Source organism: Gouania willdenowi, chromosome 10, assembly GCF_900634775.1.
Source record: "Gouania willdenowi chromosome 10, fGouWil2.1, whole genome shotgun sequence".
Classification (NCBI taxonomy): Eukaryota; Metazoa; Chordata; class Actinopteri; order Blenniiformes; family Gobiesocidae; genus Gouania; species Gouania willdenowi.
Window position 1 is genome coordinate 17,974,772 of NC_041053.1, and position 12,806 is coordinate 17,987,577.

At 39.8% G+C, this 12,806-nt stretch overlaps 1 protein-coding gene across 1 annotated transcript; it reads right to left on the reverse strand.

Annotated features, from left to right (window-relative positions):
* Positions 1 to 4,105: 4,105 nt before the first annotated feature.
* LOC114471038 (homeobox protein CDX-1-like) lies at positions 4,106 to 9,832 on the reverse strand. The gene is made up of 3 exons (XM_028459561.1): positions 9,339 to 9,832; positions 7,230 to 7,378; positions 4,106 to 5,775 (listed from the first exon to the last, which is right to left on the reverse strand). The coding sequence occupies exons 1-3, from the start codon at positions 9,661 to 9,663 to the stop codon at positions 5,590 to 5,592; spliced, it is 660 nt and encodes a 219-aa protein (XP_028315362.1). The 5' UTR covers positions 9,664 to 9,832; the 3' UTR covers positions 4,106 to 5,589.
* Between the last annotated feature and the right edge of the window lie 2,974 nt (positions 9,833 to 12,806).

A 12,806-nucleotide genomic window follows, 5' to 3' on the forward strand; every position in this document is an offset into this window, starting at 1 on the left:
TAATCTGCCTAACTGTGACAATCCCTCTCTCCACTCTTAATAGAAGGTGCATTTTGGTTTTAAACTTAATTAAACTTAAAGCTGCCAGCAATGATCCATATTGTCACAGATTGGCTTAGGACCATGACAAGAATAAAACAACAAGAGGTCGATAAATGTCTGCACTTGCGTTTATTCCCCAAGACATTGAGGCAACAAAAAATAATCCTGCCACAAGAGCAGCCACCATCAGTCAGAACCAGGCCAAGTAGGGAGCTAGAGAGAGCTGGAGGGTGAGTCCTCAGGTGATTTTAATGGTTAGGCCACGCCTTCCAAGCAGCCACACACACCTGAGTTTAATACTGTCATTAGCTCTGCGAAAACAAGAAGACAGATAACACAGAGACAAACACACCTGCAACCCCACCCACTTGTGGTTGTCACATCCCCCACCTTAAGATGGGATCCCAATGGGTGACTGTCCCCTAATAAACGAAGACCTGGATAACAAACTAAAATGCTGATAATTAACAGCCGCATATGTCAACCCATTTAGTATATATCAAAATTAGTTGACCCAGGGCGCTAAATTTCTTAGTCCACAGACAGCGGTGCTCGGGACGGGGCATCTGCAAGAATTTTATCACTTCCCTTAATGTGATGCACTTCCAAATCATAAGCCTGCAAGAACAATGACCATCTAACCAACCTCTGGCTTGGAGATTTGAGTGAACCTAAAAACGTCAGTGGGTTGTGGGCTGTATAAACAATAAGAAGTGCCGCCCCTCCTATATACACCTCAAAATGCTGCAAGGCCATGATAAGTGCTAATGACTCCTTCTCAATAACTGAAAAGTTAACATGGTGCTGATTAAACTTCCTAGAGAAAAATCAAACAGGCCTCAACATCTCTCCATCTTCCCCTTGGAGCAGGACAGCTCCAGCCCCAACCTGATATGGCATTCACCTGTAGCACAAATGGTCTGTCAAATCTGGGGGTAGCCAGCACTGGGGAAGACAGAGCAAAGATTTAACATTGTCAAAAGCCTGTTGGCATTCACTAGACCACACAAATTTTACTTTAGCTTTTAAGAGCTCAGTCAGTGGAAACACAACAGTGGAATAGTTTCTACAAAAACCTCTATAAAATCCTACCAAACCCAGAAATCTTTGCAGTTCCTTTTTAGTAGTAGGTTGGGGGAACTCTAATACGGCCTGAACTTTGGCCTGCAGTGGTACCATATTACCCTGACCAACCACACGCCCCAGGTAAGTCACTGTTGCCCTTGCAAAGTCATATTTAGCCAGGTTTACAGTTAACTGTGCTTCCACCAACCTCTCAAACCGTGCTCTAATTCTTCTCAGATAAGCATACCATGTATCACTATAGACCACCAAGTCATCCAAATACACAGTTCATTAGCCGCTGAAAAGTGGCTGGAGCATTCTTCAAACCAAAGGTCATAACTGTGTACGAGTAGAGGCCAGAAGGAGTGATAAACGCAGAGATTTATTTTTGCCCGTTGTGACAAAGAGACCTGCCAATACCTTTTAAGAAGATCAAATTTAGACACAAATTTAGCAGATCCAACCTGGTCTATACAATCATCCATATGTGGCAATGGAAATGAACCAGACTTAGTCACAGCGTTGACCTTCCTCATGTCTGTGCAAAACCACCAGGTGTTATCTGGTTTTGGTACGAGCACACAGGGAGAAGCCCAACTGGATGCAGATGGTACTGCAATACAAATTTTCAACATGTAAACAACATGTGTCAATGTCTAGATGTTTACGCTTTTCAGGTCCTATGCCACAAAATTGCTGTTTGATGGGTTGCACGTCCCCCACATTGACATCGTGCTCAATCCAGGGGGCGCGGGATGGAACATCACCAAAAAGCTCAGGGAAGTTTCTGTTCAGCTCTGTTAACTGTAAACGCTGCATCTCTGGCAAATGTGCTAATGCAGACTGAAGAGTATTCAAAGACTCTTTAACCGACCACTGAGTAAACAATCATCTGGTTTAGGAACGCCGTGTGACTCTGAGGTCCCTGTGCATGTGTCTACAGCCAGCACAGGAAACACATCCGCCCGGATGTCCCTCTTCCCAATCTCTATCCAATTGAACACAATGAGCACGTAGCAACGACTTTAGTGTTTGATGGAATCGCTCTAATGCACGTTGGCTTTGTGCATGGTATGCAGTGGACTGGTTGTGTTTCACTCCAAACATTTTTAATACCTGGGCAAATATATGCGAGGTGAAATTACACCCTCTATCGCTCTGTATAACCCTGTGTATACCAAACATTGAAATGAATTGTGACAGCTCCTTAACCACAGCTTTGGAGGATCGAAGCAGATAAGCTGCAGGGTACCGGGTGCTTTGACGCATTACAGTCGGAAGGTATTTACACCCTGATTTTGCACTAGGCAGTGGCCCCACGCTTGCGCAACCAACACTAGCTGCTTTCCCACAACACTACAAAAATAACAATTCGGCACAATCCCAAAGGAGAAAGTGCCCTACAGCCTCACAGCAACCTCTGGAAAAAAATGTGCCCAGTCAGAGCCAGGCTGCATTGAACACATTGAAAATGTTCAATGTGTACGATTATTTCACACAAATTCGATTAATTTCACATAGCTGTCTTTAATTTCATTCTTCTCCTGTTGGCATCGGAGTTTCCCGTTTCTCATGATTTTGTGCGTACGGCAGGGTCAGAGCTGCCGTGGAGGTGAGCGCATTATCTCGCCAGGTTTTTTAATAAATGTAAAAAACTTTGCTTATATGTGGCGTATGCTTTCTTTTTTACGTACGCGGCATTTATAAATGAGGCCCCTGGACTTAAGTGCTTTTTTATTTTTGATTGAAAATGTGTTTTGATTGAAAATGTGTTTTTTGATTGAATAATAAAGACACAAATCTACTTCCATAATGAACACGGAAGACCAAAGCGTCTCAATCTAGTAGAGTTTCACGTTCAACGTGCGACCACAGTGGTGTCAAGCAGCTCAGTGATCAGAAAATCTGCGCACCGGAAATACCGTTTGCGTATTTCTTTTGTCATTTTCATGCCAACATTTTTACTCAGTAACGAATGCAAATTTAAATAACACTTAAAAAAAAAATACTCAAATAAAAGTCCTGATTTGGAAAAAATACATGAGAAATTTACTCAATTACAGTAATGTGAGTAAATGTAATCCATTGCTTTCCACCTCTGACATTCAACTGTCTAAATCTGCACCTCTGACTTGTATAGTAGATCTATGCAGTGACTAGGCTACAACATTCCCAGTAACTAACGTTGCAAGGTTGTACTTTTTGTTTGCCGAACTCACTCACAAAAACACTTATCAGACAGAAGCAAATCTGTTGTCAGCTCGAAGCTTAATTTGATGACCTGGCAGTTAGTGTCTTGGCATGGACATTTCAAACCTTTGATCTTTTGACTGAACTTGAACTTTCATTTCTTTAAATAATCACATTTACCACATTGTCAGACAAATGTCAGTTTGATCGACTGAGGACAATTAGATGGGCTTTCTTCTGCATGTTGGTTACCTAAAGATGCTCTTCTCTTGTCTAACTAACAATAATAATTAAAAAAAAAAAAAAAGTCCAACAAGGCATGTGGTCCTCAGCAAAGTTTACCAGAACATGATCAGGAGGGATGGGAACCTTCTGAATGGGAAATTCAGTTTATTATTTACTATTATAAATTTATTTCTTCTTTTCAGGTTTCATTTTCCTTGTCTTTCTGAGAACTAGTTTATCTTTACATGATATTTATACGATGTTTCCAATACTCTGACTTCTTTATTTTAAATGAAAACAACTGGAAGCCCTTTGTTCTGCTTGGATTGTTTAAATATTCACCTGCTGTGTGGTTAATCGAAGACAGGAGGAGTTTGATTTGTTTGATGGTTGGAGTTCGAAGGTCGACCACTGATCATTTGATTCCTTGAACCATAAAGCTGCTGTTTATTATCCAGATTACCATGCAACAATCACGAGATATCTTTTTTTTTTATCATATGACCAGTCGCCCACAGTTCCTTAGTGTTTAATCACTACAAAAACGCTGTGTCTAGTGTTAGCTAAAGAAAACCCACATACGTGAAACAGATGAAACATTTATTTGTAATTCTTCAAGCTTTAAAACCAAGACCATTACTCAGTTCTTTGTGCACCACTTTCACATTTGTTCCCAATTCACAATTCAGTTGTCACAATCCTAAGTATTATTGTCATTAGACTTTAACCAAACATTATGAATCAGGTGGAGCTGAATAAACTTGTGGCATTAGTTCATACATGTGAATTTAGGTAAATACAGTGTAGGCAGGTACAGTAAGTGCCCTGCAGCCAACAGTCCATGCAACACATACACAAACTATGAACTTATCATTGAAACTACTGTGTTTGGTTAGGATTTTATACACAATGTGAAGGAGAGTGTAATTTACAAACAGCAAAACCAAATATTAATATGATTAAAAGACATTATGAGACAGAATAGGAAAATTATTTAACTCGCACAAAAATGAAAAGTCCTTAAAAGACTGGAGCTCTACATCTATTAACCTTTGCTCTTTAATATATAGTATATATAGCTAAGCTTGGAAACAGAAGGCATGTCCAAGCATGTTTAATTTACTTTTAGTGCATGGGGTTAAAAGCAAGTCCAATGTCTACATTTTGTAAAACAGTGATGGAATATCACATGTTTATTTGTCCTCTGGTGGTTTTTAAAGTGTTATTTTGATGTATTTATTTGTGCAACAAGCCAAAAAAAAGCTTCTATCTCCGACTAATAATTATTTCATTTCTCCATTTTATTAATGCTCACTACCTCTTTTCTCTGAAGTTACCAAACAGGCACAGTTTCTAAGCTATTTTGGTCAAACTCAAAACGGAAATCACACTGTTGCAAATTTTTGTCCTCTGTTGGCCTTTCTCATGACTGTAGCAGCACAATGTGAAAAATCAATATGTCATATACATTATTTCAATAGAATAAAAGTTATGTACGGTATAGACAATTCATTAACACAACATGTCTCCTTAACAACTAAAAAGCCACCACCAATGTGGCCCTGAACTTAACATTGTAAGTTCAAAAAACAAAACCTGGCACTCCAGGATTAAAACACAACTTTACGACATTTATTATATACTTGTGAAGAACAACTAACCAAAAATTTAATGAAATCAAATACTTGGCATCCGCGATGAACACCATAGTGTGAAAATGTGCACCATAAGTGAAGTTTTGGGTCTGAATTTTAACAAGCTAGAACCACCAACTTAGGAAATATTATCCAACATTCAAACACATGTATGTGTGGTTTCCTGTTTCATGAAAACTGTTCCATTGCAGACACATGTTTGAGAAATGTCGTCGGTGTATTTTGAAGCTGATAATGATCTGTTAGTGCAGAAAAAAATAGCGTGTAGTTACATGGTGATGTAAAAAAGGAGAAGTGTGGCTCAAAAACGTCACTTAAATCATCTTCATTATTTTCTGTTGTTCACGTACTAAAACTAAAAACTATTTACACACAAAGACCTGCACAGTTCATCCTCATTGCATGCATTAGCTCAGTACTCCTCAGAGACTGTGTCTGACAAAATGTTGCTGCCTGGGCTGTGGGTGACCTGGGTGTCAGTAGGCCCCCCCCGGGCAGGTGGGGTAGGGGTGGTTGTGGAAGCCTGCTGGGAATGCTGCAGCTTCTTTCTGGTGATCTTCCTCTCTTTGGCACGTCTGTTTTGGAACCAAATTTTCACCTGGAAAAGCACAAACATGAATTGTGTATGAGAAGCCTATTGCTTTAACACTACACATTACAATACAGTATTTTTCATACAATTATTAGCAAAGTATGCAGAAATCAGCAAACACTCTTTAAGCTACTGGAGATAACTAACATGTTTTATAACACAGATAAAGACATAAAAGCCTCATAGATCAATAAATTGAAGGTATTTCTTCTGAAAACGGGAGAATTTACTTAACTGATGCTTGCAAGTTTGTTTTTGACTTCATCACAAACAATGGGTTTGTTGACAAATGGCCATGTGACTTGAAATGCGGAAAAGTTTCGTATATCGCAATGTGGGATTTGGAATCTCGTAGACTCTTTTACGTTGCTATTCTGGTATTTAAAGCTGATATCCGGAGTTTCTGAGAAATCTATGTTCATGTATGATTTTTTTAAAATGCAAAAAAAATACCTTTTCTAGCCTTTTCCTATGGTTTACTGTCAGTGGTCATTCATATACATGAATGTATATGAAGTCCCTCCTTCGTCCTATAGACCCCTATACAAATGGAAATGATCGCGCACTGCGCCCAGCCAATAGACTTTGACTTCCTGTTTTTGAGTCTGTCAATTAAAGTGAATGTGGAACTGTGCACGGAAACAAGGCCACGCGTCACAACATTAAACAGGTAAATATGATTTTTGCTCTCACCTGACCCATAGACCTATATCAATGTGACCCAATGCGACCTTGTTTTGTTCCGCGATGCGCATGCAGAAAAGTAGAGGCGTGGCTTCTGGTAGATTGGCAGACGCAGTGGCAGGAAGTGAGGCTGTTTAGGGCGGGACATCGAGACGTTTCTCAGAAATTCCGGATAGCAGCTTTAAGAAGTGTTTTTATTACATTCTTACTTTGTTTCTTGGCCAGACAAGAAAGATTAGCTTGATGACGTGATATGAAGTCACTCAACGGGACATTCAATTTCGGCAGTACTCGGAGGATATGAGGAAATACGCGATAGCAACATCTGCCATTATTTTTGGCACAACTTTCAATCTGTGAAAACACTAAAAATGTCTGGCATCAGTAGAGGATGAGAATGAAACACTGTTTAAACAATGTTAGGGATGGTATCCAGCAGCTTAAATAACATTTAAAGTGTAGTAGCTCTCAACACACTGTCATCCAAAAATTAGGCCATTCTCAGAAAAAAGCATGCAGGTTAAATCTGTTTTGTTTTTCTGTGAACTTCTTTCACTGTGCAAACTACAGATGTAACACCATAATAAGAGATCATCACCACTAATATCAGTCAATGATACAGTAATAGATGCATAAAAATCAATGTAAATGTTGCTTTCTAAAACCAACAAGGATTTTGGGGATGTTTTCTTGTGTTTTTTTTTAAACTTTTTTAGTCTTCTTTTGAGGCCTATTTTATGCTGACTGGTGCATTTCATTGGCTCCTGTGGTTTCACCTGTCTCTCAGAGAGGCTGAGGGACACCGAAAGCTCCGACTTCCTCCTCATGGTGATGTAGCGGTTAAACTGAAACTCTTTCTCCAGCTCCAGCCGCTGGTGGTCCGAGTACACCACTCTGTACTTGTCTTTGGTGCGAGTCTTTCCACCTGAATCACAAAAAAAAGCCATCATGTGTCAGCAGAAGAAATATCCCAAACAACGATCTATAGCTGACAGCGTGATAGTAAGGTGGGTGCGTTCTGCTTCTTTTCTGTTGGACTGACATGTATTGGTTTGTCAGTGAGTCACATGTCGTTGCCAAACATGTCTGGTGCCATGTTCAAGTTCAGGCGCCACTTAAAGCCTCATCAGTTCTATTAATCACACTAACTATAACGAATGTAAAGAGAGCCCACAGCATTGCATCACTGGGACCCCTTATCGTCACGAGGTGTTTTAAAAAGGTGTTTACACAGCCAGCTATTCATTGACACGCATGTTTACACACACGCACGCACACACACACACACACTTGAGAAGCTGTGGTTGCTATCTATTGATTTAAAGTGACGGTATCGACTGGGGCAGACCCAGCGTCGAGCACACATGCAGAGTGAGGAACGTCAGGTTGGGTTGGACTTGTGCAGACTTCCTGTCCTCCCACTGTTATCTTTCCAGTTTGTCACCATTTCGCACCCACCCAGTGGACAGAAGGTGGGGATAACGCTGCAAAGTCTCCACTTTAAGCTTAACACTGACATTTCCCATCAAGCTGGTGGGAGGGAGAGGGTCATGATTGCACATGTGAGCACATTTTGAAACACTTCCTCTCAGACAAAATGTCCTGCTCTATGTTTTGTTGACCGACGATTGAGGTTTAGTTAGTCATGGCGCTTCTTTCTAAATGACCTCAGCTTCTCTGAACATTTTGATTTGTGGTAAGTCTTATCAGAACAAAGCTTTTTTTCCTCCGTTGGTTGTTGATATGCAAGATATCGGAGGAGTTACGATAAAGCAACAACTCCAGATAACAGCTTTGTGCACATTAGTCCAGACAGATGGGAATTATGTTTAATCTTCATTCTAATTTTCACTTACCATTATAATTCTGCTTATAGTATGTGTAACATAGTGTCAAACTATGTTATTTTAGTTCAGGGGCCAAATACGCACCAGTTTGATCTCAAGTGGGCCACAGATTACAGATGGGAAAACAAGACATTTCAACAATAATCTGCCCTAGTATGCATTTCCACATTTAAATGATATGTAAAGTAAATAAGGCATCGACAAAAGATGTTTTTTTTAACAATTTGCTTTTAAAAATGACTGCCATCATGTGATATAAGCACGGGAACACTCTGAGCACTGGCAAATATTGTAAAGTTTCATTGAATTTGTGTATTTGGAGGGACTGCAATATATACAACTGAGTTACAGTAGTTAGTCATTTACACATGTTTCGTTTCATGTTTTCTCATTTTTTAAGCCCCCGCATCCTTGAGTTTATCACGTGTGTATTACAGTTTTATATGGGATGGACTAGGAAAAGGAAACCAAAACCAAAAAAAATACTACATTTACCAAAACTACAAAGATAAATAATTGTAAATATAAATACATTCTATATATATATATATATATATATATATATATATATATATATATATATATATATATATATATATATATATATATATATATATATAATATTTAACACAAATATATATATTGTGTTTTTGTTGTTTATTTTGCATTAACAATATTGAAGCTTTTGTTTTATTTAAGGGGCAGGAAAAACAAATAACCTAATTGAATTATTTTTTATTTTTTTCAACTAAAAGTTTATATTAAAATAAATAAAACTTATGAATAAATAACAAATCTCAGAAAACATTTACCAAATAGCCTCTATATATCTTGGATTTTCAGAATATTTATTTGTTTGTATTTTGAGGCTTTTTCTTTTAGCCATCTCTGAATTATTAATAGTGTAAATATAAGACAAATATTATAATTATAATTGATTAATTAATGTTTGATTATGTAACATTAAAACATGAACTACGATGTAACCAGCTCATGGTCCATTGTGTGGCCCCCAGGATGCTGTAGGTGAGGTCCCACCTGAGATGGTTTGCCTGGTGGTCTCATGAGACCTCCTCCTGGGGATGAAGGACTCCGGTCCAGGGACGATGTTGTATTGGGAGAAGGAGCCTCCGGGAGTCCCACTCAGGTCCGGGGCGGAGAAGCTGAACTGCCCTGCCCCGGGGCTTGACCCTGGGAAGCTGTACGGAAACTCTTCACGGGCCGCGTAGACCGGGTTCCAGGAACCGGACGTGGAGTCACTGAGTCCGGGGACGTGATGGTGGTACCCGGGAAAGTCATACGAAGGCGGAATGTACTGACTGCTGAGTGACAGCGTCTGTGCCGGTGGTGCGTTGCTGTACATACCGCAGTCCAGGTAGGACAGGTGGGCTGAACAGGTAGACCTGGTACTTCAAACCTCCTGGTGCATATTAGGCCTCCGGGTTTCACCCAGCGGGCTCCTTAGCGCCGTGCTCTCCTTAGTCTAAGGTCCAGACTGATTAGTGACTACCTGAGCGGCTACCTGACACACACACACACACACACACACACACACACACACACACACACACACACACACACACACACACACACCTTCATATTTACTGCCAGGGTTCAAAAGTGCCAACATGACGTCACGGTTTACCTGAGCCCTACCTGCCTGCTGCTCGCAGTGGTAACGACAGGGAGTTTCACCACCTGACCCGGTGTGACCTGTGTGTCTGTGTGATGGCTCTCATAAACACAATGAAGGAAACTGTAACACTGATATCACAATTTATATGAATCATGGTTTCTGATGATTTCTAGAGCTTCATTAAACAGATGTTTTAACTTGGTCCTCAATCTGACCTAACCTCAGACTTTAGTCTGGGTGAACTTTACTAAACCAAACATGATAAACACATGTCTGCTATAAAATCAAGGTCCAGATTATTGCCCAAATTATTTTAACCAGTGGAAATATCCAATAAGGCCATAAATTGGCAACATTTATCACCGTGGGGGCCACAAAAGTGTTATTGTCCAATCCAAAGGGCCACATTATCAACATCGAGCAGTTAGAATAGCGATCACATAACATTAATAAAGGAGAGAAAGGGTTTAGTGGGTGCACGGTGGATTAGAGGTTAACTTGTCTGCCTCACACAGCAAAAAGGTCCTGGGTTCAAGCCCTGGAGTGGACACTCGGTTCCCTTCTGTGTGGAGTTTGCATGTTCTCCCCATGCTGCGTGAGTTCCTCCCACAATCCAAAAACATGACTGTGTGGTTGATTGGACTCTCTAGATTGCCTGTAGGAGTGAATGTGAGTGTGAGCTGTTGCTTGTCTGTGTGTTGCCCTGCGATGGACTGGCGCCCTGTCCAAAGTGTACCCCCGCCTATAGAGAGCTGGTGTTAGGGTTACCCCTGTGACCCTGAAAAAAGGAGGAAGCGGGTCAGAAAATGGATGGATGGATAGATGGGCGACCGTGGCTCAGGTGGTATGTATGGTGGAGGGTGCTGCATGATGGGGTCTATCTCTGTTTGTGTAGGGGTGCATGGCAGGGTTCACCAGTTAATCTTAAATATAACATGGTGGTAGAGGGGTCATCTTCTGATCGGGAGGTTGGGGGTTCAATCCCAGTCTATACCTGTCCATGCGTTGAAGTGTCCTTGGGCAAGACCTGGCGCCCCCGTGACACGTATGGGGTATTGGACCCCATTTACTGTATATATTGGTATGTGCCAATGATTCGGTACCACCAACCGTCGTAATATTTGACTCGCAAATAAATGAGAAATTGACCCTGGGTCATAAATTGAGAATCGTGCTCCGGTAGCCCAGCCTAAAAACTAAATACACCAACCTAACGTCCCATTTGTCAAAAATACAATGTGATGGTCAAATGCTAAATAAGTAAGTTTAAATCTAAAAGGTAGCACCACATCTTTTTCAGAACCTATTAAGTGACCCGTTGAAAACAAGTTTGTGACCCACTTTTTTATTTCGACCCACTAGTTGAAAACCCCAGAAATGACAGTAGTATTCCTTTAATCACCTAATTAGCAAATTGTTTTAATTTCTTTCAATAATTTGATTTAAACCGAACAGAATAAGTAAATCAGTCATGTTGGCAATCAAAAAATGTAGTGGGGAGGGACAAAGTCCTTTCAAATCTATAATTTATAGATCATTATGTTGTCTAAAAAAATCCCCTCATGTGAAAGTATTAGTTGGATTCAGTGGGTTTGGTATAATAACACAGATATGTTATACTTCCATTATTTTTCTAATACCGTTTCTGTTTCTACTTCACGATTGGACACGAACACACACTGAGTGTGAGTTTGTAAAATGAACGCAAACACAAAATGAAAGTGAATTCTTTTCCATTTTATCATGATTTCCTAAAGCATCCACACGAGGGCAGCAAACATATAACTATTTCCAGAGACTTAATTCCTGTGTGAGCATAATGGAGATTTGAGATTAGGGCTGAACGATCTTGGAAAATAATCTAATTGTGATTTTTTTTTCCCTCAATATTGCGATTGCAATTTAATATCCATTTTTTTCCCCTTGTCATGTGTTTTTCAATGAACACAAGCAATAAATCAATCTGTTTCATAATAAACAATTTGAGATTTATTTAAACTTTAAATAAATAAGAAATATACATTTTAAAGCACAGATTGCAACAATAAAACAAACAAATCTGTGGCTTTACCTCTTCCACATTAGGGATGGGTATACTACTGTACTACTACTCTTATCGATCCGGTACTTTATCAATACCCTTATGGATACCTTTTTTTTTTAAATCAATGGAAAAACACAAAATAACAAAAAAAGAAAAATAATAATGAACATCAATCTGTTTATTTTTCAACATTTTGAACAATATGGCACACAAAATAAATGAAAAATACAAAATAAATAGTTCTAAATAAAACTCTATAAATTTTTAAATATTTTTTTTATTTATTAACAAAACACAAATCCAACTATCTCAACAATACAAATATTCAAATCAAGCATATCAAACAACTTAACAATTAGAAATTGTGCAAATGGTGAATTAGTGAGCTGTGCCTCTGATGGATGCTGCTGCACTGGCTCGTGACAACAAGGCGAACTATGTTGATTTACCCCTGTTTTGCCATATTAACTTGTAACGTTTTAGCTGTAAGATAATATATGATCGCAAGTCACTACTCAAAATAAACGTTGCCGGCAGCCGAGGCATGGTAGTGACCGATGTGTAGGACTGCTACGCCGAGACGACCTAGCGGCCCACAAAGCAGAGGCCCTGTCTGCCAGCACTCACTGCCCCTGGAGCAGACGGAGGCGGCGTGACAGACGGCAGAGGCGTGGCTGCTGTGGTGGACCATCGGCTAGGCTAAAGGCTAACAACAACTCATCTGCGTCTGCTGTTCTCATTCTGCAGCGACACACACTTTTCTGACTCAAAATCACAATAGCCGCTTAAATAGCCATGTGTTTAATGTAATGTGCAGCTTTTTGGC

Coding starts and splice junctions, on each gene's coding strand:
- LOC114471038 (XM_028459561.1), bottom strand. CDS start 9,663: ATGTACAGCAACGCACCACCGGCACAGACGCTGTCACTCAGCAGTCAG. Junction 7,379..9,338: donor CACCAGGCAAACCATCTCAG/GTGGGACCTCAC, acceptor TTTGTGATTCAG/GTGGAAAGACTCGCACCAAA. Junction 5,776..7,229: donor TCAGCCTCTCTGAGAGACAG/GTGAAACCACAG, acceptor GTGCTTTTCCAG/GTGAAAATTTGGTTCCAAAA.